Genomic DNA, 26,327 nt, shown 5'->3' on the forward strand with positions numbered 1-26,327 from the left:
ATTCAGTGCTAAACATTAGTGACTAATTGGGTTTCCATCTTGACATTCAGGTTCTTTCCTCTGTGGCTTTAGAACACTGCTGTATGATCCCCATGTTGCAAATAGTACAATATTGAAAAATGTTCTTTAATACATTTTTGGTTTTGGGCAGCTCCTAGTGAGGTTGGTCTCTGAATGTGCACACAATTACTTCTGAAGTAAACTCCATTTGCACCATTGCCTGAATAATGACAATCAGAGGCAGCATTCTTTTTGGTGATCAAAGGAGCTGGATCTTTTCTCATCTCTCAAGTGGGTTGCATACAAAATATTTCCCGTTTTCGTCAAATTAGCTCGACTTAGATGAGCTGGACACGGATTTCAAGTGCATTAGATTTTTTTAAAAATAAAGATTACTCTCCGGTGAATTCCTTCCCTTTCAGAAACTGGTGTCCTGTAATACGTTAACCTGTTTGAAATTGCTCATTTTTGCTCAAATCTTTGCTTTTAATTTCATGTCAGCACTTTCACCTCATAAGTCACAAGGCCCACTCTAGAGACTTGAATGTAAAAATCAAGACTGGCACTCCAGTGCAGTACCGCGGGAATGCTGTATGCTCAGCTGGTGTTTCTTGGGTGAGATGTTAAGCTGGGGCCCCCTCTCGATGTAAAAGATCCTGTGGCACTATTTCAAAGAAGAGCACGTGAGTTCTTCTGGTGGCCAGGCCAATATTTATCCCTTACTCTACATCACAAAAACAGATTATTTGTTCATGGTCACATTGCTGCTTGTGGGAACTTGCTGTGCATAAATTGGCATCTGTTTTCTCCGTTACCACCGTGACAATGCATCAAAAAGCTCTTAATTGGCTGTGAAGCACTTTGGGATGCCCTGAGGTTGTATATATATGTTTTCTGTTTCTTTGAGTCTCTGCATGTGCCCACCTGAAATAGCCTTGGTGTAGTTATGTTCATTACGTTTAATCAAATGAGATATAGCACAGTCTTAAACTACAAATTTTGTAAACCACGATGCTCAAATTTGAATTGAATACATGCAAATTTGATTCCCAAAATGAAATGAAAAAGAAAATCGCTTATTGTCACAAGTAGGCTTCAAATGAAGTTAGAAAAGCCCCTAGTTGCCACATTCCAGAGACTGGTGCGGACATTGAACTCGTGCTGCTGGCCTGCCATGGTATGCTTTAAAAGCCAGCTATTTAGCCCTGTGCTTAACCAGCCCCTATTCTGTAGTAGTGAAAGAATTTGGTCTTTGAAATCAGATTGTGGTCTCTAGAATAGTTATAATTCAGCTATTCCTATCGGTGTTGAGAAATTTGTTCTGTTTTTGTTTCAGAAAGTATTGAAGCTCACCGTCGAAGCTGTGACTTAGGAATTCAGGTCGGTTATCAACGACGTAATAAGGATGTGTTAGCTTGGGTAAAAAAGCGGAGACGAACCATTCGAAGAGAAGATTTGATCAGCTTCTTATGTGGCAAAGCTCCACCACCACGCAACACCAGAGCTCCCCCTAGACTGACAGTAGTAACCTCTCCCACTAGAGCACCTACAACAGAAACTAGTTCATCTGTAGAGACTGACTTGCAGCCTTTTCGTGAAGCCATTGCACTGCATGGTAATTATACTGTTAAGTGATTAAGCACTTGGGAAAAGTAAATGTGGATTTCAGAGAGCCTGTATTTCTCTCATTGACATGCACAAGCTGAATTTCAGCATTGTCAGACAGATCGTATTTCAATTTTGACTACAAAATAGTTTAACTGATGGTTTTGTGAATTGTTGCTATATTGTAATCTGGAAACCCGCAATGTAATTGCATCAGCTGCTTCTGCATCAAGATAAACATTAATTACAATAGCAGCCAAAAGAATTGAATGGGAAATAGATCAAATGTTTTTTTTAAGAAGCTTTATGCATTTAAATGTTGGTAGCACGCTGTGTTAGACTGGTATCAGGATCCAGTGCAAATTCACACACAAATGACACAACTGAGTAAGGAATGAAGATTCATTGGCGACATGCCTGAATTCGTTCCTTGACTTTGTGCTGTTATAATTATAGAATCTCTACAGTGCAGGAGGAGGCCATTTGGCCCATCCAGTCTGCCCTGGCCTCCTCACACTAGGCCCACTTTCTTGCCCTCTCCCTGCAGCCCCACCTAACCTGGACATCTTTGGACACTAAGGGGCAATTTGGCATGGCCAGTCCACCTAACCTACATACTGTGGGAGAAAACCATAGCACCCGGAGGCAACCAATGCAGACATGGGCAGAACGTGCAAACTCCACTCAGTCACAAAAGGTTGAAATCGAACCTGGGTGCCTGGCACTGTAAGGCATCAGTGCTAACCTTTGTGCCACCGTTATCCGGCTGCAGGGAGTCAAATGATCCACATGCATACCCTTCTAATTCATTTTTGACCATCTTTTTGTTAACCAATTTTTGTTCATGTTAGATGTAGATTTGGAAGTGGTAGACACTGCCTATTCTGGTCTGTTTTCCGTAGCTTAGTTTTCTTGGAATAGGTTGCTAGCTTGAAGCTAGAGGTGATAGCCTGATGGGCGGCACTCTGCATCAAGCATGGCTGAGCAGATGTTTCTTGGATGCATAAGCATCCAATGACAGCTTTTTGTGTACTTTTTACAATTCCCCCTGAACCTCTTGTCTTGTCTTCATGAAAGGGATGCTGCTTGTATGCTATCTCAAACTGTATTACAGTTAGTGCCTCTGCAATCAGGAGTGTAGGAGATCCACATTCATGAATTGGCTCCCTGTATTGGCATTACTAAAACCTACACCCTTATCCTTGGAGCAGAATAGTGAACGTGAGCTGGTTTCAGCAATGCATCCAGAAACTGTTCTCCTTCAATCCAAATTAACAGCAATTGTCAAGATGCCTAATATATACCTTTCCATACTACTGATAGTATGGCTTACCTATTCCTGGGTAGTCTAAATATAACCAATTTAGAATTGCTGTTTGATACACTGCAAAAAATGAATGTAATCTTCCCCATCTCATCCAAATGGCCACAACTGTACAGATTTAAAAAAAAATCCCAGTTCATTTATTTGGAAATTTGTTTCATTGATACAAGTGTCACAGACGACAACGTTGTGAAGAACATTAGCCTAAATAGTCAGTTCTCAAAATGAATAGTTCAAAACCTTCTGCCTTGTATGCTGAATGGCTTTGTACTTTCTCTGAGATGACTTCCGAGTATGTATCCAAGACTACATATTTCCATCTTTGGAACTTCTGCTCTGCCTCAGCTCACATGCTGCTGAAGCCCTCTTTCGTGCCCTTTTTACCTTTAGACTTGTCCATCCCATTACACTCCTGGCCAGTCTCTGCAATCCTCTTGCAGCACTCTGTAAACCGGAGGTCAGCGAAAACTCTGCTGCCCATGTCTTGATTCGTACCAAACTTTGTTCACCAATCACCGTGTGTTCACTGAATGCATTGGCTCCTGGTTAAGCAATTCCTTCATTTTAAAATTCTCATGTTTTCAGATCCCTCCATGGCCTGACCTTCCTTTATTTGTAATCTCCAGCCCTTTGCTTTGCTCATCCAGTTTTGTTTCTTTGAGCATCTTCGATTTTAATTGCTTCACCGTTGGTGACTGCTTTCAGTCTCTTAGCCTGTAAGCTCTTGAAATATGAAATGAAATGAAAATCGCTTATTGTCACAAGTAGGCTTCAAATGAAGTTACTGTGAAAAGCCCTTAGTCGCCACATTCCGGCGCCTGTTCGGGGAGGCTGGTACGGGAATTGAACCGCGCTGCTGGCCTGCCTTGGTCTGCTTTCAAAGCCAGCGATTTAGCCCTGTGCTAAACCAGCCCCTTGAATTCTTTCACTAAAATTTTCAGCCTCTCTGCATTAAAACCTATCTTCATGGCCAAGCGTGTGAGTTGTTAGCCATCTGCCCGGTTTTGCCTTTTGTGACCAAATTCTCCGGGTTCTCTGTTTGCGCTGGCAATGCATCCCTGTCTGTGAGTTTCCAGGTGGCGTGGGGTGGCTTCAAAGGGAAATCCCATTGACAAGAGGCAGGAATAGCGAATCTCGCCACCAGTGAATGGCGCTACCAAAAATCACATGGCTGGGGAACCGGAGAACATAGAACATACAGTGCAGAAGGAGGCCATTCGGCCCATCGAGTCTGCACCGACCCACTTAAGCCCTCATTTCCACCCTATCCCCGTAACCCAATAACCCCATCTAACCTTTTTGGTCACTAAGGGCAATTTATCATGGCCAATCCACCTAACCTGCACGTCTTTGGACTGTGGGAGCAAACCGGAGCACCCAGAGGAAACCCACGCAGACATGGGGAGAACGTGCAGACTCCGCAGAATCCAGCCCTTTATGTCAAATGTACCATTATAACACTCTCAGAAGCATCTTGGGATGTTTTATTATGTTAAAGGTGCTAAGGGGCAGCATGGTGGCGCAGTGGGTTAGCCCTGCAGCCTCACGGCGCAGAGGTCCCAGGTTCGATCCCAGCTCTGGGTCACTGTCCGTGTGGAGTTTGCACATTCTCCCTGTGTTTGCGTGGGTTTCGCCCCCACAACCGAAAGACGTGCAGGGTAGGTGGATTGGCCACGCTAAATTGCCCCTTAATTGAAAAAATGAATTGGGAACTCTAAATTTAAAAAAAAAATGTTAAAGGTACTATGTAAATGCAAGATGTTGGCTCTTTGCAGGTTGCAATGCTTAGAATGTGCATTGTCCTGGTTATATAGATGTTTGCATGTTTGATATTAGAAGAAATTGAGAAAATGTCAGCAACAACCTCTTTGGGAATACAGACATGTGAGTCTGAAGTGTGCTTGACAGTGAGGAAACTGAATCCGTATTCTCGGTGTACCATACCTGGGTTTATGAATGGATTTTTATTAATCGCTATCTTTGTATTCTTTTCCAACCTTTTGAGATTTGCACTTATCCACTGCATCTCCTGATTTTAATCACTCCATCATTGGCGACCGTGTCTTGAGCTGCTTGCCCTAAACCTGTCTGCCTTACTAGTTCTTTTTAAGATGTTCCTTTAAAGTCTGTTTCTTTGACCAAGCTTTTGATCATTTGCCTGCGTATTGCACTAAGTGATTTGGTGTCAAATTTTGTTTTATAATGTTTCTGTGAAGTGCCTTGAGATATTTTATGACATTAAAGGCATTATATAAACAAGTTGTTGTTGTAATGATTTAGGTTGTCACTACTTAGAGGCTGAGCCCCCCACCACCACCTCCATTGTTGCCATTGCCTGTGCGAGGGGAAGAATGGAAGAGAGAATGGACATGGGACAAGATCTAAAGATCTTAATCATGAATAGCTGGGGCAAATAATTAAATTCCTCGGTATTTATTTTAGATTCTTGGTAATTTTCAGCAAAATTCAGCACCTTTTGGTAACCCTTTATTTCCTACTCATCGTTTTTGTTTTGTTTTTATTTCCTTCCCATTTTCTGAATCGTATTCGCATGAGGTTTCAAACCTCGGGAGAGATGGGTAGTTGTGAACTGCAGCACTGAGCTCAATAAGAAGGCGATGGAGGGAATAGGTAGGCTGATGCATGGTGGGTTTTAATTGGTAGGTCACATCTTTAATTCCTGCAAAGAGAAATTGTCCCATTTATCTCAGGGAGACAAATGTGTAAAGGAATAAAATGGCCATGGTTTTTGTATTTTATCAGCTTGTTTGATCCATAAGTTTGGAAGCTGTTACTCAATTGCGTTGGGAAAGTTTGGCTGAGCTATTTCCTAAAAACCCCATAAACTGAAACCAGTAACTGGCAGAGAAGAAAATGTCAATGCGGCATTGCTTTTCTGTTGCAGAAGCAGGGCTCTGTCGTGTATATTTCAGTAATTTGGGTCAAGCGTAAATTATCTTGTCACGATTGATTCTGTATAACCCCCTTCAATAGATTCTTAGCCTCACCGAAGTTGGGTGACAAAGCTTTGTGTGGCCTTACTGTCAAATTGAATGTTCATTTTTGAAATGAATTATGAAACAGCAAAGCGGTTAGTCTGATTTTAATAGGAGAGTGTTAGTGCTAATGGTGTAGTGAGTTATGGGAAGAATTTCAAAGGTTTTGACAAGTTTTTAAACGCAAAATATTTCATTGTCAAGAAATTATTTTGAAGAGTACAGGCACTGTATTGATGTGCAGGGAGTGTCACTTGGTAGCTACTGTTTTGGGTTGCATATTATGTGGTGATGGAAGGTTGTATTTAAAACATACGCAACATCAACAGAATACACAATCCATCAAAACATAGTCAACAGTTTCTACCATTTGCCCCCCCCTCCCCCCCCCATTTTAATCCACCCACCCCCCTGTGATGAATGGCTTTTCAAATAAGGTGCTGAATGGATGAATGGCCGCCACTGCACCTGAAAATCCTCTTCTGACCCCCTCAACGCGAACTTAACCTTCTCCAACCGGAGAAAGTCGTACAGGCCCTCCAACTATGTCGCCACCACTGGCGGCGTCTCCGACCTCCAATTCAGAATGATCCTTCGCCAGGCAATCAAAGGCAAAGGCCGCAGCATCGGCCCCTTCACCTCCAACAGCTCCGGCTCCTTCACCTCCAACAGCTCCGGCTCCCCCAAAGATTGCCACCATAAGGTCCGGCCTGACCTCAGCCCCTGCTATCCTGAATAACCCAAACACCGCCTCCCAAAAGCTCTCCAGCTTCTCGCAGCCCCAGAACATGTGCGTATGATTCACCAGCCCCCGCCTGCACTTCTCTCTCACTTCCTGGAAGAATCCACTCATCCTTGCCCGAGTCATGTGTACCCTGTGCACTATCTTGAACTGAATCAAGCTCATCCTCACGCAGGAGGAGGTTGAGTTCAGGCGCTGCATTGCCTCACACCAGAGTCCCCAACCTATTTCCCTCCCCAACTCCTCCTCCCACTTGCGCTTTATCCTCACCACCTGTGCCTTGCCCTGCTTCCCCCAACCACCCATATATATCCCATTCCTGCCCTCCCTCCACCAAATTGTCAGGAGCAGCAGTTGCTCCAATAACCTGTACTCTGGTAGCTGGAGGAACATCTGCCCCTCCTTTTGTGCATAGTCTTGCACCTGCATATACCTAATCTCGCTGCCCCTCAGCAGCTCAAACCTCTCCTGCAGCTTGTCCAGCCCCACAAACTTCCCCTCCAAGAACGTTATCCCTAACCCGCTCCGGCCCCCCTTCCCTCCACTTCCCATACATCCCGTCCATCTCCCCCGGTTTAAACCTGTTGTCCCCACATGGTGAAGTCAACACTGACACTTTATCGAACTTGAAATGCCTCCTCAACTGATTCCATATCCTGACTGCCGACTGCACCACTGGATTTCCTGGGGCTGTCACCAGGGTCCTCAGGCGAGACCCCCTGCAGACTCCTCCTCCAAAGTTATCCACTCGGCGCCCCCGGCAACGTCTCACCGTCTCCATGTTTGCAGCCCAGTCATAATAGATCAAGTTTGGGAGCGCCATCTCCATTTTCCGTCTCTGCCACTGCAACAGAGCCCTTTCACCCTCGGCACCTTACCTGCCCATATAAACTCCGAGACCAGTGCCTCCATCCTCCGCAAAAAGTCCTTGGGGCGAAAAAATTGGGAGATTAAAGACAAAGAGGAACCATGGCAGCATATTCATCTTTACCATGTGCACCCTCCCTGCCAACGTCAAGTGCAAAGCACCCCACCTCTTGAGGTGCCCCTTAACCTCATCCATTAATGCTGTCAAGTTCCATCTGTGCATCCGTTCGTGCATCATCTGCATCCCCAAATACTTAATTCACTCTCTTAAACGTTAGCCCCCCCCCCCCCCCCTCCTCCTCCTCCAGGTCCTGTCGCATTCACTTTGAGTTCAGCTTATGCCTGAAGGCTACAAACCACTCCAGCAGGCCCATGATTCTACCCATACTCTCCAGCGGGTCAGACACAAACAACAGGTCATCTGCGTGCAACAAAACTTGTGCTCTCCCTCTCACCCCTCAATCTCTCATGACTAGGCTGACCCCAGAAGGGCCATTGCCAAGGGCTCAATCAGCAACGCAAATAACAACGGCAACAGCGGGCACCGCTGCCTCGTTCCCCTATGTAGCCCAAAGTACCTTGAACTCATCTCGTTTGTATGCGTGCTTGCCACTGGGGGCGCATACAAAAGACGAATCCCAAACTGATACCACCACTCTACCCAGTCAAAAGCCTTCTCCGCATCCATGTGTACAATAACCATCGGTGCCTACCTCCCTGACGGAGTCATTACTATGTTTAACAGCCTTCTAATGTTGCTGGACAGCTGCCTACCCTTCACGAAACCCGTTTGATCCTCGGAGGCACACCCCTCCAACCTACACGCCAGCACCGTCGCCAATACTTGACATCCATGTTCAACGAAGAGATGGACATATAGGACCCACATTCCAGAGGGTCCTTCCCCTTCTTCAGTATCAACAAAATGGCGCCTACAACAATGTTGCTGGCAACTCCCCCTCCGCCCCCTCCAACGCCTCACTGAATATCCCCAGCAGGTGGGGGCCAACTCTGTTGCGAACTGCTTCTAGAATTCCGCCGGAAAACCATCCGGGGCTTCCCTGACTGCATTCTCCTGATACTATCCATCACCTCCCTCAGCTTGAGCATCTCTTCCGATGCCTGCCTCTTCCTCTCCAACTCTGGGAGCTCCAACCCATCCAGAAACCGTCCATATCCTCCGCCTCTCCACCCGGCTTGGCCTTCTACAACTTCTCGTCGTACCCCATGAACACCTCATTTATCTTTTCCGGCTCCGATACCACCTCCCCCATCTCCACCCTTCCGTTAAAATATCCCTAGTTGCTGCCCTGCCGCTACAATTGGTGGGCCAGCATATGGCTCGCCGCCTTTCCATACTCATACTACACCCCCTCGCCCTCTGCAGCTGTCCCACCACCTTGTCTGTTGTCAGCTTATCAAACTGCACCTGCAACCTCTTTGTGGGGGCTGCCAAGTATCCATCTCCACTATCTCATCCAGCAGCCGCCTGTGCTCCTCCCTCCCTCCTCTTGTTTCCATGGGCCTTAAACAAAATAAACTCTACTCTGGCCATCACCTTCAAAGCTTCCCAAAATGTGGCTGCCGACACCTCCCTGTTCTGGTACAGTTCCACATAATTCCGAATTGACACCCTCCCGTTCTCCTCACAAATACATTAACTAACACTACCGGCGTCCTCTCTAACCCCCCCCCCCCCCCCCTCCCCCCACCGCTCACTCCCTATCCCAAACCTTCACCTGTATCTCGCACCTCCCTGGCTCCCGCAAACCCTGTTTTTGTGCTTTACAAAATGACCACCCACCTTGGCTTCGAATCAAACCCCGAGTGAAATACCTGTCTCACCCATCCCTTGGCCTTGCCTGATCCTTCACCAGGAGAGGTGTCTCCTGCAAGAAAATCACCTCTGCCCTCAAACCCGACTGGTCCTTTCAACCTGCGGGAGGTTCCACGTCACAATTCTTGCCAGAGGCTTGTGCCTCCACCCCCTTCTATCGTCCGCCATCATCCCCCTTTGATTTTGCCTCGCTCAACCTCGCTCTAAACTGGCCCATCCAAGGTGACTCCCCACTCTGCCATGACCACTTTGTTCATCCCCCAAATCTGCCATGTCACATTCCCCCTCCATCACACGTGCGTTCGCCAGCATTGCTTGCCAGCATGGCACCTCCCGCCTGAAGGCCCGCCTGGAGCCCCCCCACCAGCCCCACCTTGGCCTGTGCAACTGACCCCCCCCAACCCAACCTGAATAACGACCAAATCACCAACACCACCCAAGGCGTCCCAACAAACACACCCCTGACATGAAAAGAAACCCACCAAAATTCAGAAACCATCTCCTCCCCCCAAAAAAGCAAATGGGTGGGGTGGGGGGCGGGTGGAATCTTACCATCTTACAGCTTCCAACAAAAAAGACCCCCTTCCCCATCGGCAACAGCAATAACTCAGTTTTCGTGAACTTAACTCCTCCATCTCGTACCACCCCTCATCCCTCCCCCAACCTATGGTCCCTTATAAAGTAATTTGCCTCCTGCGTCTCAAAATAATACTCCTGGCTGTCATAAGTCACCCAGGATCTGGTCGGGTACCAAACCCTGAACCAAATCTGTTGTCTGTACAGTACCGTCTTGGCCTTGTTGAAACCTGCATGCCTCCTCGCACCAATGTTGTGGGAAATCCGGACTCTATTCTCCTCCCGTTCACGCTCGTTTTGCCTTGGCCCACTTCAAGATCTTCTTTGTCCAATAACTTGTGCATCCGCACAATGGCCGCCTGCAGCAGCCCCCCTGCTCTCGGCTTCTGTCTCAAGGACCTATCAGCCCGCTCCATCTCTGGGGCCTTATCCAGCACCTTGTCCACCAACCTGGCCAACATCCTCAACGTACTTTGTGACACTCGTGCCCTCCACACCCTCCGGCAATCCGCAAATTATGTCGCCTGGAACTGCTCCCCCACCTTCACCCGCAGTGACTTGCATAGATCCCCCAGGATCTCCACCTCTGCCTCCAAAGGTATAATCCGGTCACACTGGTCAGACACCACCTTCTCCACCCCCCCGTGTGCTTTGTGGCACTTTTTCACCCGATTCCTCTTAAAAAAAAATATATATATATATATATTGAGGCATTTATATTTAACATTTTAACAGAATAAGCAACCACACACCAAGGAAAGCAAAACAAAACCCAGCATGGCTTACATAACCAACACCCCAACAACAATTCCCCACCAACCTACCCCCAAATTCCCATGCCTCCCCTTTTTAAACCTCTGGACTCAGAACCACCCTTACCTTCAGCACCTCCAACATAACGTCGGCAAACCCCTGCCAGAATCCCCCAAGCTTCGGCCATGTCCAAAACATATGGGCATGATTCGCCGGCCCACCTGCACACAGCCAACACATGTCCTTCACCCCTTCAAACCACCTACTCATACGGGCCACAGTCATGTGTGCCCTGTGGACCACCTCGGAAAGCCTGGCACACGACAAGGACACATTGAGTCTCCTCAGGGCGTCTGGACATAACTGCCCCCAACTCCCAACCCAGCTCTACCTCTCACTTCTGCTTCACCCCCCCCATCAGGGATCCCTCCCATTCCATCAGGGATCCCTCCCATTCCATCAGCTCCTTATAGATTTCTGATACCTTCCCCTCCCCCACTCCCGTTTTCGACACTACCTTATCCTGTAACCCCTAGGGCGGCAGGTGCGGATAGGTCGATACCTGCCTCCGCACAAAATCCCTCACCTGCAAGTAACGGAACGCATTCCCACTGGGCAGCTCAAACTCTTCCTCCAACTTCAAGCACGGAAAGCTCCCGTCTATAAATAGGTCCTCAAACTGCTCGATCCCCGCCCGCTGTCACCCCGAAACCCCCCATCTATCCCCCCCGGAGCAAACCAATGCTTGCCACATATCGGTGGCCGAACCGAAGCCCCCTCCAGCCCCGTGTGCTGTCGCCACTACCCCCACGCCCTCTGGGCCGTCACCACTACCGTGCTTGTGGAGAACCTGACCGGTGAGAACGGCAGAGGCGCCGTTAATAATGCACCACAAACCCGTGTCCTTGCATGAGGCTGCCTCCATTCGCTCCCATACCGACCCCTCCCCCACTACCCTTTTCCTGACCACCGTTATATTCGCCGTCCAGTCGTAATCTATAAAGTTCGGGAGAGCCAGCCATGCCTCCCCCACCCCATTCCAGCAGCACCTTCGCCTGCGGGGCTTTACCCACCCACACAAACCATGAGATCACAGCATTCACTTTCCTGAAAAACCCTGGAATAAAGATTGTGAGGACCGTCATCTTTACCGTCAGAACCCTCCCCGCCAGCAGTCCATCGACTCTCTCAGTGTCATTGCCAACGGCTCTATAGCCAAGGCAAAGAGCAATGGGGAGAGTGGACAACCCTGCCTCGTCCCCGGGTGCAGCCTAAAATGATCCGAGGTCACCCGGTTTGTCCACACATTTGCCACCGGTGCCTGGTACAGCAGCTGGACTCAATCCATAAAACCCTGCCCAAACCCAAACCTCCCACAAATAGTCCCACTCCACCCAGTCAAAGGCCTTCTCCACGTCCGTGGTGACCACCATCTCTACCTCTCGTCGCTTGGGGGCCATCATTGTCACATTTAGCAATCTCCTGATATTAGCCGCCAGATGCCTCCCCTTCACGAATCCCATCTGATCCTCCCTTATCACCCGTGGCACACAGTCCTCAATTCTCGAGACCAAGATCTTAGCCAATAACTTGGCATCCACATTTAACAGTGAGCTCGACTTAATACGACCCACACTGCGCTGGATCCTTATCCCGCTTCAAAATCAAGGAGGTCAGGGGGGAGCACCCCCAGCTCCCCTGCCCTGTTAAATGCCCTTGCTAACAAGGGCCCCAAGACCCCCGAAAACCTTTTATAGAACTCGACTGGGTACCCATCGGGGCCTTGCCCGACTGCATCGCCTCCAGACCCTTCACCAATTCTACCAGCCAAATGGGGACACCCAGCCCCTCCACCAGTTCCTCTTCCACCTTCGGGAACTCCAACCCTGCCAAAAACCAACTCCTCCGCTCCGTGGGGGGGGGTACTGTTTCACACAGCATACTCTAAATCCCTAAACACCCCATTCACCCCCCACCCCCTTGTCCTTCACTTTCGCCAATCTCCCTCGCTGCCTCCCGCTTCCTCAATTGGTGCGCCAGCATCCTGCTCTCCTCACCATATTGATAAACCCACACTTCCTGCCTTCCTCAGCTGCCCAACCACTTTTCTTGTGGATAACAATCCAAATTCCATCTGCAGCTTCTGCCACTCTTTGAACAGACTCGCCTCTGGGCCTCCGAGTACCTCCTGTCCACCTGCAGGATCTCCTCCACTAGCCTTTCCATCTCCACCCGATCTGCCTTCTCCCTTTGTGTGCCCAAACTCCCCTCTCACAACTGCCTTCAATGCTTCCCACAACGTGGCCGGCGATACCTCCCCCATGTCGTTCAATTCCACATACTGCTGAATGGCCTCCCTCACCCACTCAGACCTCATCTGACAAAAGACCCACATCTAGCCTCCATTGTGGGTGCTGGCCCCCTCCCTTATTCACCTGCAAGTCCACCCAAAGCAGAGCATGGCACCACTATCGCTGAATACTCCACATCGACTGCCCCCGCCAACAGCGTCCTTCCAGGACAAAAAATTCAGTTCGGGAGTACACCCTGTGCACATGCGAGAAGAACAAAAACTCCTTCCCCCTCAGCCTCCCAAACCTTCATGGATTCCCACCCCCCAATGTGCTCCATAAACCCCCTCAGCTCCTTCGTTACTGCTGACACCTTCCCCGAACTCGATCGGTCCAACCCCATTATCAACCGATACGAGTCCAGATCAGGGATCTTCACCAGCACCCGCCCCATAAATACCACATCGGCCCAGCTTGGACCAGCACGACTGGCTACCCCTCCAATTTCCCACTCGCCATAACATTCTCTCTCCCTCTCTCTCTCTCCCTCTCTCTCTCTCTCTCTCTCTCTCTCTCTTCCCCACCCCCACACACACACACAAAGTCAGCCATTATACTCCCCACTTCGAACATCACCCGTTTGTTAATCAACATTGCTACCCCCTTTGTTTTAGAATCTAATCCCGAACGGAATACCTGCCCGACCAACCTTTCCGCAGCCTAGTCTGATCCCCAACCTTCGGATGTGTCTCCTGTAACAGAGCCACGACCACTTGTGGACTCTTCAAATATGCGAACACACTGGCCCTCTTGACCAGCCCATTGAACCCTTACAACATGCACGTTCCATGTGTTCAGTCTGGGGGGGGGTTGCCCTGTGGCGCCCCGCCCCATCCATAGCCCCTTCTGGGCCTGCCTCCAGCCCGCGTCCCGCACCTCCTCAGGCCAACCCTCGGGAGCCCACCATCATCGACCCTCTCCAAACCACATTTCAGAAACTCCTCCCCTGTCAGCATTCCCCGTTTTCCCCCCCCAACCACATAATAACAACACCAACCCCCATCAACACACGAACCCCCCCACTGTGCGTCTCACCCAGCGCAAACTTAACAACACCCACCCAACACAGAAAAGAGCAACCCACTATCCCCCACCAAGAACAAACACAGAGCAATGGCCCCAAACACAATACAACAATAACCCAAAACCCGAAGGAACAGAAAGAGAACATCTCCAAAGTTAAGTGTCCTCCATCACCTGCCAGTTCATTGTCCCTGACAAATTCCATCGCCTACTTAGGCGTCCCGAAGTGCAACTCCCGACTCATAGGTCACCCACAGATGCGCCAGGTACAGTATGCCAAATTTCACCCCCTTCTTAAAGAGGGCCGTCTTCACTTTGTTGAAGCTGTATCTCCTCTTGGCCAACTCCGCTTCTGGTCCTGGTACACACAGCTCGTTACCCTTCTAGGTCTGACGCCTTGAATGCCTGGCCCACCTCAGAATCCACTCCTTGTCCAGGAACTGGTGCAGGTGCACCATCATCGCCCTCTGAGCTCATTCCCCTGCGGCTTCCTCATCAGCACCCTGTACGCCTGGTCCACTTCGAAGGGTCGTCAAATGACCCCTTACCCAGCTGCTTCTCGTACATTAGGGCCACATACGTGCCGGCGTCTGCTCCCTCGGTGCCCTCCTGCAGTCCCACAATCCTCCAGTTTTGTCTGCGAGACCGATTCTCCAAGTCCTCCACTTTCTCCTGCAGCCGCCTCTGGTGATCCCGCATCACTCCCATCTCCGCTAGTATCGAGGCAAGCTGCTCCCCCATTGTCTCCTCCACCTTCTGGATCGGATCGCCTGGCTCTGGGCCTCCAGCCTCGTCTCCAATCGATTCCTGCTTTTATTGGGTCCACCACCTTAGCCAGGTCCTCCAAATTCTCCTTCCTCTGCTGGGTGTACTTCTCGTCCAGGAAGCCCACCAGCTGCTCCATCGACCATTGAGAGGGTAGGGCCGATCCCTGACCCTCCGCCATCTTCATCTGTGTCGCAGGCACAACTCCAGCTGTTCCTTTCTTTTTAGACCACTTCTGGTCCACAAATCCATCCACCGGTGAGGCAGTCTCTCATATCACCCCTCCTGCACCTTTTGTAACCAACCAATCCACCTGATAGCCAGGGAAAATGTCCGAAAATCCCAAACGTGAGACCACTCACACCATGGTCGCCACCGGAAGTCGTTGAAATTCCTCCTCGATGATGCTCATCAGTTGCTCCATCTGAGGGTTTGCCACCAACGAAGACCCTTCCCCCTCCCCAATTTTCGCAATTGGTGCTGCGCTACAGGTCTCCTCCAACTCCTTAGCCAGGTCTTTCACTGTCTTCTGCCTGTTCTGATAGCCAGTAGACATGCCAATCCAGGGGATAACCTCTCCTACCCTTCCGTACCACTTGCTGCTGAAACTACCCAAATGGGGGGTAAAAAGTTCCAAAACCAACGCCTTCGAGCTGGAGCTGCCCTGTGAACGACCATTTACTCCATCGCCACGACTGGAAGTCCCAATTCTGAAGTTGAAATGATTTTTGTGAAATTCACAATTACCACTGGACATTCTGCTATCAACACAGTTTTAAATGTACCTTAATGGTTCATAAGTTGGTACAGCCTTGCCAAGCCAAATGGTATCTGATGTGTTGGAACTGAAGCTTGTAAGAAGCTCGCAAGAATACTTGAATTCCAACATAATAATAATCTTTATTGTCACAAATAGCCTTACATTAACACTGCAATGAAGTTACTGTGAAAAGCCCCTAGTCGCCACATTCAGACACCTGTTCCGGTACACAGAGGGAGAATTGAGAATGAGCAAATTACCTAATAGCTCGTCTTTCGGGACTTGTGGGAGGAAACCCACGCAGACATGGGGAGAATGTACAGACTCCGCACAGACAGTGACCGAAGCCGGGAATCAAACCTGGGACCTTGGCGCTGTGAAGCCAAGCGATAGTGCTAACCACTGTCCTACCATGATAGTTACTCAATTTGGAAAGAAGCTTCAAATCTTGGGATTCAAAACATTTTTGTTGGAGAAGAAGTTTGAGGAAAGCTCTGGTACCGGGCAGAATTGTGCTTCCTAAGAGTTAGTTCACTACTTGGGATTAACCTGAGAGTTTCGGTGAAGTTTAAGCATTTACAATGGCGAATAGAGGCATGTGTGCTTGTTTTCAGTTTTGCACCCCAATCCCTGTGGATTAGATCTTGCTCCCGGGATACCTGTGTGAATTGGCACTGACTATTGAACTGGTTGCAATCCAGAGAGTGATTGAATCTTCACCTCGCTATTATTAGGTGGTGCACCAGTTAGTGGTTCATTGTTCTGTGTTGTGTGACTGTCAGCACCAACTCAGTTTGGGTAACTCCCTTAACCTGATTTTCATGTAATTGACTGATTGCAGCATCGAAGATCATGAGGGGTCATGACAGAGGAGATGTGAGAAGCATGATTCCTCTTCTGGGAGAATCTAGGATCTGGGGTGGTTCAACAGTTCAAAAATAAGGGATTGCCTATTTAATACAGAAATTAGTCTTTGGAACTCTTTCTCAGAGCAGCGGTACAAGCAACGTCTTTGAATATTTTTGATGCAGAGGTAGATTGATTCTTGATAAGGGGGTGAAACGTTATGGTGGGTAGGCAGGATGTGCAGAAATCAAATTAGCCACCATCTTATTGAATGGTGGAGCAGGCCGAATGGGTCGAATGGCCCAGTAATTAATTAATGTGCTTGTATTGACTTTTGCCCCACTGTTTCTGAAAATGAGATTTTTCGGTGTTGAATTTGCCCAAGATATTTCATTCTTGGCAAGTAACAATGTCAGCCATTGGCAGTACTTTGTTTGAGATCGTAGCTATTTGTTGATGCTTTTGCAATAGATTTGCTCGGCACCGATTTTGTTACTGTTATGATATATCCGATATATGTTTTCATCTTATTCTGGCCTGTTGAACGTCCCACTTTTAATCACTCCCACCATCGGGGGCCAAACCTTCAGTTGGATTGGATTGGTTTATTGTCACGTGTGCCAAGGTACAATAAAAAAGTACTTTTCTGCGAACAGCTCAAACAGATCATTTCATACATGAAAAGAAAATACACAGGGCAACACAAGGTACATAGTGTAAAGACATAGACACCGGCATCGGGTGAAGCATACAGGAGTGTAGTATTGGAATTACCTCCCGAAACCCCTCCACCTAGCTTTCCTCCTTGAAGATACTCCTTAAAACCTACCTCGTTTGGTCAGCTAATCTCATCTCGTATGGTTCAGTGTCAGACTTTGTTTTGTCATGCTACTGTGAGCTTCCTTGGGATGTTTCATTACATAAAATGTACTGTATAAATAACTTGTTGGGATTGACTTTATACTATTGCACTTTTGTCAGAACTGGTATGTTTCTGGTAGATTGTTGAAGTGAAAGGTGTAACCTTCAATGTTGAAGCACAGCTGGCTGTTTGAGATCATAAAGCGTTGCCTGACATCCACACATTGTACTTGCAGTGAATGTTGTTGGATAGCAGTCAGGGACTCGGGAGCACTCTCTCGCCTGCAGTTTGTATCTCTCTCCTTTTTCCCATTCTCCTCCCTTACTTGTGAATGAGGCCAGGAGTAGTACCTCTCGCTTTTTATGACTTAAATTCTTTGGATCAATTCATCAAGCCGTTAACAAAGAAACCCTTATTAAATACTGTAGTGGGGTTTTTAAGGTAAGAGAACCTTTGACCAAGGAACCATTAACTTGTTTTAGTCACATGATGCTGCCCAGTGTTAAACAGGCTGCCAAAAGTCAACGGTATGTACATAGGGGCTGGTTTAGCACATTGGGCTAAACAGCTGGGCTTGCAATGCAGAACAAGGCCAGCAGCGCGGGTTCAATTCCCGTACCAGCCTCCCCGAACAGGTGCCGGAATGTGGCTACTAGGGACTTTTCACAGTAACTTCATTGAAGCCTACTTGTCACAATGAGTGTTTATTATTATTATTATTATTATTATTATTACATGGCGTCTTGGCTATGAAATTAGAGGGAACTATAACTCCCTCCCTGCATCAGTATTCCAAACAAAATGATGGTGGCATTGAACCAGTTTCTTCCAGGATACCATTTGGCCAATGTGCCTGCACTGGTTCTCTGAAAGAATATTTTATCGAGACCCAGCCGCCTGCCATATCCCTGTAATCTGCACGTTACTTATTTTCAAATCGCAATCCAATTCCCTTTTGAATCCCGCGATTGAACATCCCTCCACCACCCCCTCAGGAACCTTGTTCCAGTCTCCAACCACCCTCTGGGTGAAAACATTTTTCCTCACATCACTTCTTCTCATTATTTTGAATCTGTGTCCCCTAGTTCTTAATGTATCCTTGGAGGGAACAGTTTCTCACTGTGTACACTGTCCATATCCCTCAGTATCTTCAGTACCTCCATCAAGCCATCTCCCAGATTTGTCTTCTCTAAGGAACCCAACCTCCAATCCCATCATCATAACGACAGTTGTTTATCCCTGGAATCGTTCTTGTTAATCTCTATTCTCTCCAATGCCTGCTCATCCTTCCTCAAGTCTGACACATTGAATTGGATGCAGTGCTCCAGATCAGGCTGAACTAAAGTCTTATACAAGTTTAACATGAGAGCCTTACTCTTGTACCCTGTGCCCGAGTAATAAAACCTTGGATGCCCATGTGTCTTATTAATTGCTCTCAATATGCCCTACCACCCCAGTAATTTATGTACATGCACACAGGTTCCTTTGTTCCTGCACCTCCTTCAGTTACTCCATTTCTTCTATACTGTTTCTCCACATTCTTCCTACTAAATTGAACCCCCTCACACTTCTCTGCATTGAACTTCATCCGCCACTTGTCTGATAATTCCACCAATGTCTCCAAGTCCATTTTGTCTTTTGGAGACTAGTTTGTGGGGAACAGTTCCACACACTTTGTTTGACCGTGGTAGTTTGCCCAAGTGGGTATTCTTTGTGTGAACTTGTAAACTGAGCATTAGCAGGTTATTTTGTCACCGGGGAGTAGCGCGGTTGACTGTGACTTGAATATTTGCACCTCAGTTTTAGGCAAGTCTTAGAGGTGGATCCATTTCTGGAATAATGGAAAGATTTGTATGCAGTCTCATGTTTATAATCTATTATACAGAAAATAAATATGCTTAAACTAATGTTCAAATGCACAGCTTTTTGGATGGATTTTTACTTGGCCTATAAATACTGGCTCATGGATGAGACAGAAATGAGAAATATGTTCAGCTTAATGGTCACAGAATGCTAAATAGTGTTGGCTTTAGATGAGATTGAGTCGTGTATCAAAATTTTGCTGTTTCATCTAAGCATGTTCACTATCACGACCAAGATACTTCTTTACAAAACGTCCTCTCTGAAAGCAGTTTCAAATAGAAGTTTAAACGGTACACTTCAATACAAGAGTGAGCATTGAAATGAATGTCAATTTGCAATATTCTCTGGCTAAAATTGTACTGTTGCACTCAATCACTCTTGCCCCTTTTCCCTCTCGTACTGTTCTTGCCCCCCCCGTCAGCTCCCTCCCTCTCTTGCTCTTGCCTCCCCTCTCGCTCGTGCTCCTCCCCTCTCGCTCGTGCCCCTCCCCCTCAGCTCTCTCTCTCTTCCCGCCTCTCGCTCTCGCCCGCCTCTCGCTCTCGCCCGCCTCTCGCTCTCGCCCGCCTCTCGCTCTCGCCCGCCTCTCGCTCTCGCCCGCCTCTCGCTCTCGCCCGCCTCTCGCTCTCGCCCGCCTCTCGCTCTCGCCCGCCTCTCGCTCTCGCCCGCCTCTCGCTCTCGCTCTCGCCCCCTCTCGCTCTCGCCCCCTCTCGCTCTCGCCCCCTCTCGCTCTCGCCCCTTCTCGCTCTCGCCCCTTCTCGCTCTCGCCCCTTCTCGCTCTCGCCCCTTCTCGCTCTCGCCCCCCTCTCCCTCTCGCTCTCCCTCTCGCCCCCTCTCCCTCTCGCCCCCCCTCTCCCTCTCGCCCCCCCTCTCCCTCTCACCCCCCTCTCCCTCTCGCCCCCTCTCCGCCTCGCTCTCGCCCCCTCTCGCACTCGCACGCTCTCTCCCCCCCTCTCGCTCTCGCTCCCCCTCGCTCTCGCCCCCCCTCTCGCCTCGCTCTCGCCCCCCCTCGCTCTCGCCCCCTCGCTCTCGCTCTCGCCCCCCCCCCTCGCTCTCGCCCCCCCTCGCTCTCGCCCCCCCCTCGCTCTCGCCCCCCCCTCGCTCTCGCCCCCCCTCGCTCTCGCCCCCCCTCGCTCTCGCCCCCCCCCTCGCTCTCGCCCCCCCCTCGCTCTCGCCCCCCCCTCGCTCTCGGCCTCCCCCTAGCTCTCGGCCCCCCTCTCGCTCCCGCCCCCGCTCTCTCTCTCGTCCCCCATCTCTCTCTCTCGGACCCTCCTCTCTCTCTCGGACCCTCCTCTCTCGGACCCTCTCTCTCTCGGACCCTCCTCTCTCTCTCGGACCCTCCTCTCTCTCTCGGACCCTCCTCTCTCACTCTGACCCTCCTCTCTCTCTCGGATCCTTCTCTCTCTCTCGGACCCTCGTCTCTCTCTCGGACCCTCCTCTCTCTCTCGGACCCTCCTCTCTCTCTCGGACCCTCCTCACTCTCTCGGACCCTCCTCTCTCTCTCGGACCCTCCTCTCTCTCTCGGACCCTCCTCTCTCTCTCTCGGACCCTCCTCTCTCTCTCTCGGACCCTCCTCTCTCTCTCTCGGACCCTCCTCTCTCTCTCTCGGACCCTCCTCTCTCTCTCGGACCCTCCTCTCTCTCTCGGACCCTCCTCTCTCTCTCGGACCCTCCTCTCTCTCTCGGACCCTCCTCTCTCTCTCGGACCCTCCTCTCTCTCTCGGACCCTCCTCTCTCTCTCGGACCCTCCTCTCTCTCTCGGACCCTCCTCTCTCTCTCTCTCGGACCCTCCTCTCTCTCTGTCTCGGACCCTCCTCTCTCTCTCTCGGACCCTCCTCTCTCTCTCTCTCGGACCCTCGCTCTCTCCTCGCCCTCGCTCTCTCCTCGCCCTCGCTCTCTCCTCGCCCTCACTCTCTCCTCGCCCTCGCTCTCTCCTCGCCCTCGCTCTCTCCTCGCTCTCTCCTCGCCCTCGCTCTCTCCTCGCCCTCGCTCTCTCCTCACCCTCGCTCTCTCCTCGCCCTCGCTCTCTCCTCGCCCTCGCTCTCTCCTCGCCCTCGCTCTCTCCTCGCCCTCGCTCTCTCCTCGCCCTCGCTCACTCCTCGCCCTCGCTCTCTCCTCGCCCTCGCTCTCTCCTCGCCCTCGCTCTCTCCTCGCCCTCGCTCTCTCCTCGCCCTCGCTCTCTCCTCGCTCTCTCCTCGCCCTCGCTCTCTCCTCGCTCTCTCCTCGCCCTCGCTCTCTCCTCGCCCTCGCTCTCTCCTCGCCCTCGCTCTCTCCTCGCCCTCGCTCTCTCCTCGCCCTCGCTCTCTCCTCGCCCTCGCTCTCTCCTCGCCCTCGCTCTCTCCTCGCCCTCGCTCTCTCCTCGCCCTCGCTCTCTCCTCGCCCTCGCTCTCTCCTCGCCCTCGCTCTCTCCTCGCCCTCGCCTCGCCCTCGCTCTCTCCTCGCCCTCGCTCTCTCCTCGCTCTCTCCTCGCCCTCGCTCTCTCCTCGCCCTCGCTCTCTCCTCGCCCTCGCTCTCTCCTCGCCCTCGCTCTCTCCTCGCCCTCGCTCTCTCCTCGCCCTCGCTCTCTCCTCGCCCTCGCTCTATCCTCGCCCTCGCTCTCTCCTCGCCCTCCCCCTCTCCTCGCCCTCCCCCTCTCCTCGCCCTCCCCTCTCCTCGCCCTCCTCCTCGCCCTCCCCCTCTCCTCGCCCTCCCCCTCTCCTCGCCCTCCCCCTCTCCTCGCCCTCCCCCTCTCCTCGCCCTCCCCCTCTCCTCGCCCTCCCCCTCTCCTCGCCCTCCCCCTCTCCTCGCCCTCCCCCTCTCCTCGCCCTCCCCCTCTCCTCGCCCTCCCCCTCTCCTCGCCCTCCCCCTCTCCTCTCTCTCTCTCGGACCCTCCTCTCTCTCTCTCGGACCCTCCTCTCTCTCTCTCGGACCCTCCTCTCTCTCTCTCGGACCCTCCTCTCTCTCTCTCGGACCCTCCTCTCTCTCTCGGACCCTCCTCTCTCTCTCGGACCCTCCTCTCTCTCTCGGACCCTCCTCTCTCTCTCGGACCCTCCTCTCTCTCTCGGACCCTCCTCTCTCTCTCTCTCGGACCCTCCTCTCTCTCTGTCTCGGACCCTCCTCTCTCTCTCTCGGACCCTCCTCTCTCTCTCTCTCGGACCCTCGCTCTCTCCTCGCCCTCGCTCTCTCCTCGCCCTCGCTCTCTCCTCGCCCTCGCTCTCTCCTCGTCCTCGCTCTCTCCTCGTCCTCGCTCTCTCCTCGCCCTCGCTCTCTCCTCGCCCTCGCTCTCTCCTCGCCCTCGCTCTCTCCTCGCCCTCGCTCTCTCCTCGCCCTCGCTCTCTCCTCGCCCTCGCTCTCTCCTCGCCCTCGCTCTCTCCTCGCCCTCGCTCTCTCCTCGCCCTCGCTCTCTCCTCGCCCTCGCTCTCTCCTCGCCCTCGCTCTCTCCTCGCCCTCGCTCTCTCCTCGCCCTCGCTCTCTCCTCGCCCTCGCTCTCTCCTCGCCCTCGCTCTCTCCTCGCCCTCGCTCTCTCCTCGCCCTCGCTCTCTCCTCGCCCTCGCTCTCTCCTCGCCCTCGCTCTCTCCTCGCCCTCGCTCTCTCCTCGCCCTCGCTCTCTCCTCGCCCTCGCTCTCTCCTCGCCCTCGCTCTCTCCTCGCCCTCGCTCTCTCCTCGCCCTCGCTCTCTCCTCGCCCTCGCTCTCTCCTCGCCCTCGCTCTCTCCTCGCCCTCGCTCTCTCCTCGCCCTCGCTCTCTCCTCGCCCTCGCTCTCTCCTCGCCCTCGCTCTCTCCTCGCCCTCGCCTCGCCCTCGCCCTCTCCTCGCCCTCGCCCTCTCCTCGCCCTCGCTCTCTCCTCGCCCTCGCTCTCTCCTCGCCCTCGCTCTCTCCTCGCCCTCGCTCTCTCCTCGCCCTCGCTCTCTCCTCGCCCTCGCTCTCTCCTCGCCCTCGCTCTCTCCTCGCCCTCGCCCTCGCTCTCTCCTCGCCCTCGCTCTCTCCTCGCCCTCGCTCTCTCCTCGTCCTCGCTCTCTCCTCGCCCTCGCTCTCTCCTCGCCCTCGCTCTCTCCTCGCTCTCTCCTCGTCCTCGCTCTCTCCTCGCCCTCGCTCTCTCCTCGCCCTCGCTCTCTCCTCGCCCTCGCTCTCCCCCTCTCCTCGCCCTCCCCCTCTCCTCGCCCTCCCCCTCTCCTCGCCCTCCCCCTCTCCTCGCTCTCCCCCTCTCCTCGCCCTCCCCCTCTCCTCGCCCTCCCCCTCTCCTCGCCCTCCCCCTCTCCTCGCCCTCCCCCTCTCCTCGCTCTCCCCCTCTCCTCGCTCTCCCCCTCTCCTCGCTCTCCCCCTCTCCTCGCTCTCCCCCTCTCCTCGCTCTCCCCCTCTCCTCGCTCTCCCCCTCTCCTCGCTCTCCCCCTCTCCTCGCTCTCCCCTCTCCTCGCTCTCCCCCTCTCCTCGCTCTCCCCCTCTCCTCGCTCTCCCCCTCTCCTCGCTCTCCCCCTCTCCTCGCTCTCCCCCTCTCCTCGCTCTCCCCCTCTCCTCGCTCTCCCCCTCTCCTCGCTCTCCCCCTCTCCTCGCTCTCCCCCTCTCCTCGCTCTCCCCCTCTCCTCGCTCTCCCCCTCTCCTCGCTCTCCCCCTCTCCTCGCTCTCCCCCTCTCCTCGCTCTCCCCCTCTCCTCGCTCTCCCCCTCTCCTCGCTCTCCCCCTCTCCTCGCTCTCCCCCTCTCCTCGCTCTCCCCCCTCTCCTCGCTCTCCCCCCTCTCCTCGCTCTCCCCCCTCTCCTCGCTCTTCCCCTCTCTCCTCGCTCTTCCCCCTCTCCTCGCTCTTCCCCCTCTCCTCGCTCTTCCCCCTCTCCTCGCTCTTCCCCCTCTCCTCGCTCTTCCCCCTCTCCTCGCTCTTCCCCCTCTCCTCGCTCTTCCCCCTCTCCTCGCTCTTCCCCCTCTCCTCGCTCTTCCCCCTCTCCTCGCTCTTCCCCCTCTCCTCGCTCTTCCCCCTCTCCTCGCTCTTCCCCCTCTCCTCGCTCTTCCCCCTCTCCTCGCTCTTCCCCCTCTCCTCGCTCTTCCCCCTCTCCTCGCTCTTCCCCCTCTCCTCGCTCTTCCCCCTCTCCTCGCTCTTCCCCCTCTCCTCGCTCTTCCCCCTCTCCTCGCTCTTCCCCCTCTCCTCGCTCTTCCCCCTCTCCTCGCTCTTCCCCCTCTCCTCGCTCTTCCCCCTCTCCTCGCTCTTCCCCCTCTCCTCGCTCTTCCCCCTCTCCTCGCTCTTCCCCCTCTCCTCGCTCTTCCCCCTCTCCTCGCTCTTCCCCCTCTCCTCGCTCTTCCCCCTCTCCTCGCTCTTCCCCCTCTCCTCGCTCTTCCCCCTCTCCTCGCTCTTCCCCCTCTCCTCGCTCTTCCCCCTCTCCTCGCTCTTCCCCCTCTCCTCGCTCTTCCCCCTCTCCTCGCTCTTCCCCCTCTCCTCGCTCTTCCCCCTCTCCTCGCTCTTCCCCCTCTCCTCGCTCTTCCCCCTCTCCTCGCTCTTCCCCCTCTCCTCGCTCTTCCCCCTCTCCTCGCTCTTCCCCCTCTCCTCGCTCTTCCCCCTCTCCTCGCTCTTCCCCCTCTCCTCGCTCTTCCCCCTCTCCTCGCTCTTCCCCCTCTCCTCGCTCTTCCCCCTCTCCTCGCTCTTCCCCCTCTCCTCGCTCTTCCCCCTCTCCTCGCTCTTCCCCCTCTCCTCGCTCTTCCCCCTCTCCTCGCTCTTCCCCCTCTCCTCGCTCTTCCCCCTCTCCTCGCTCTTCCCCCTCTCCTCGCTCTTCCCCCTCTCCTCGCTCTTCCCCCTCTCCTCGCTCTTCCCCCTCTCCTCGCTCTTCCCCCTCTCCTCGCTCTTCCCCCTCTCCTCGCTCTTCCCCCTCTCCTCGCTCTTCCCCCTCTCCTCGCTCTTCCTCCTCTCCTCGCTCTTCCCCCTCTCCTCGCTCTTCCCCCTCTCCTCGCTCTTCCTCCTCTCCTCGCTCTTCCCCCTCTCCTCGCTCTTCCCCCTCTCCTCGCTCTTCCCCCTCTCCTCGCTCTTCCCCTCTCCTCGCTCTTCCCCCTCTCCTCGCTCTTCCCCCTCTCCTCGCTCTCCCCCTCTCCTCGCTCTCCTCCCCCTCTCCTCGCTCTCCCCCTCTCCTCGCTCTCCCCCTCTCCTCGCTCTCCCCCTCTCCTCGCTCTCCCCCTCTCCTCGCTCTCCCCCTCTCCTCGCTCTCCCCCTCTCCTCGCTCTCCCCCTCTCCTCGCTCTCCCCCTCTCCTCGCTCTCCCCCCTCTCCTCGCTCTCCCCCTCTCCTCGCTCTCCCCCTCTCCTCGCTCTCCCCCTCTCCTCGCTCTCCCCCTCTCCTCGCTCTCCCCCTCTCCTCGCTCTCCCCCTCTCCTCGCTCTCCCCCTCTCCTCGCTCTCCCCCCTCTCCTCGCTCTCCCCCTCTCCTCGCTCTCCCCCTCTCCTCGCTCTCCCCCTCTCCTCGCTCTCCCCCTCTCCTCGCTCTCCCCCTCTCCTCGCTCTCCCCCTCTCCTCGCTCTCCCCCTCTCCTCGCTCTCCCCCTCTCCTCGCTCTCCCCCTCTCCTCGCTCTCCCCCTCTCCTCGCTCTCCCCCTCTCCTCGCTCTCCCCCTCTCCTCGCTCTCCCCCCTCTCCTCGCCCTTCCCCCTCTCCTCGCCCTTCCCCCTCTCCTCGCCCTTCCCCCTCTCCTCGCCCTTCCCCCTCTCCTCGCCCTTCCCCCTCTCCTCGCCCTTCCCCCTCTCCTCGCCCTTCCCCCTCTCCTCGCCCTTCCCCTCTCCTCGCCCTTCCCCCTCTCCTCGCCCTTCCCCCTCTCCTCGCCCTTCCCCCTCTCCTCGCCCTTCCCCCTCTCCTCGCCCTTCCCCCTCTCCTCGCCCTTCCCCCTCTCCTCGCCCTTCCCCCTCTCCTCGCCCTTCCCCCTCTCCTCGCCCTTCCCCCTCTCCTCGCCCTTCCCCCTCTCCTCGCCCTTCCCCCTCTCCTCGCCCTTCCCCCTCTCCTCGCCCTTCCCCCTCTCCTCGCCCTTCCCCCTCTCCTCGCCCTTCCCCCTCTCCTCGCCCTTCCCCCTCTCCTCGCCCTTCCCCCTCTCCTCGCCCTTCCCCCTCTCCTCGCCCTTCCCCCTCTCCTCGCCCTTCCCCCTCTCCTCGCCCTTCCCCTCTCCTCGCCCTTCCCCCTCTCCTCGCCCTTCCCCCTCTCCTCGCCTTCTCTCTCCCCCTCTCCCCCC

At 53.4% G+C, this 26,327-nt stretch overlaps 1 protein-coding gene across 3 annotated transcripts in view; it reads left to right on the forward strand.

Moving 5' to 3' along the window:
* hapstr1a (HUWE1 associated protein modifying stress responses a) overlaps positions 1–26,327 on the forward strand; it is a 34,566-nt gene that overhangs the window by 2,120 nt on the left and 6,119 nt on the right. The window contains exons 3-4 of one of the 3 annotated variants that reach the window (XM_072481709.1): positions 1,337–1,615; positions 5,210–5,361. In XM_072481709.1, coding sequence (XP_072337810.1) covers positions 1,337–1,615; positions 5,210–5,346 — 416 coding nt within the window. In that variant the 3' untranslated portion in view covers positions 5,347–5,361. Of the gene's footprint in view, positions 1–1,336; positions 1,616–5,209; positions 5,362–5,485; positions 5,602–26,327 lie in introns of those variants that run through there. The other 2 variants (XM_072481710.1, XM_072481708.1) reach the window with 2 other exon arrangements.

This window comes from Scyliorhinus torazame, chromosome 17 (genome assembly GCF_047496885.1).
Source record: "Scyliorhinus torazame isolate Kashiwa2021f chromosome 17, sScyTor2.1, whole genome shotgun sequence".
Taxonomy (NCBI): domain Eukaryota; kingdom Metazoa; phylum Chordata; class Chondrichthyes; order Carcharhiniformes; family Scyliorhinidae; genus Scyliorhinus; species Scyliorhinus torazame.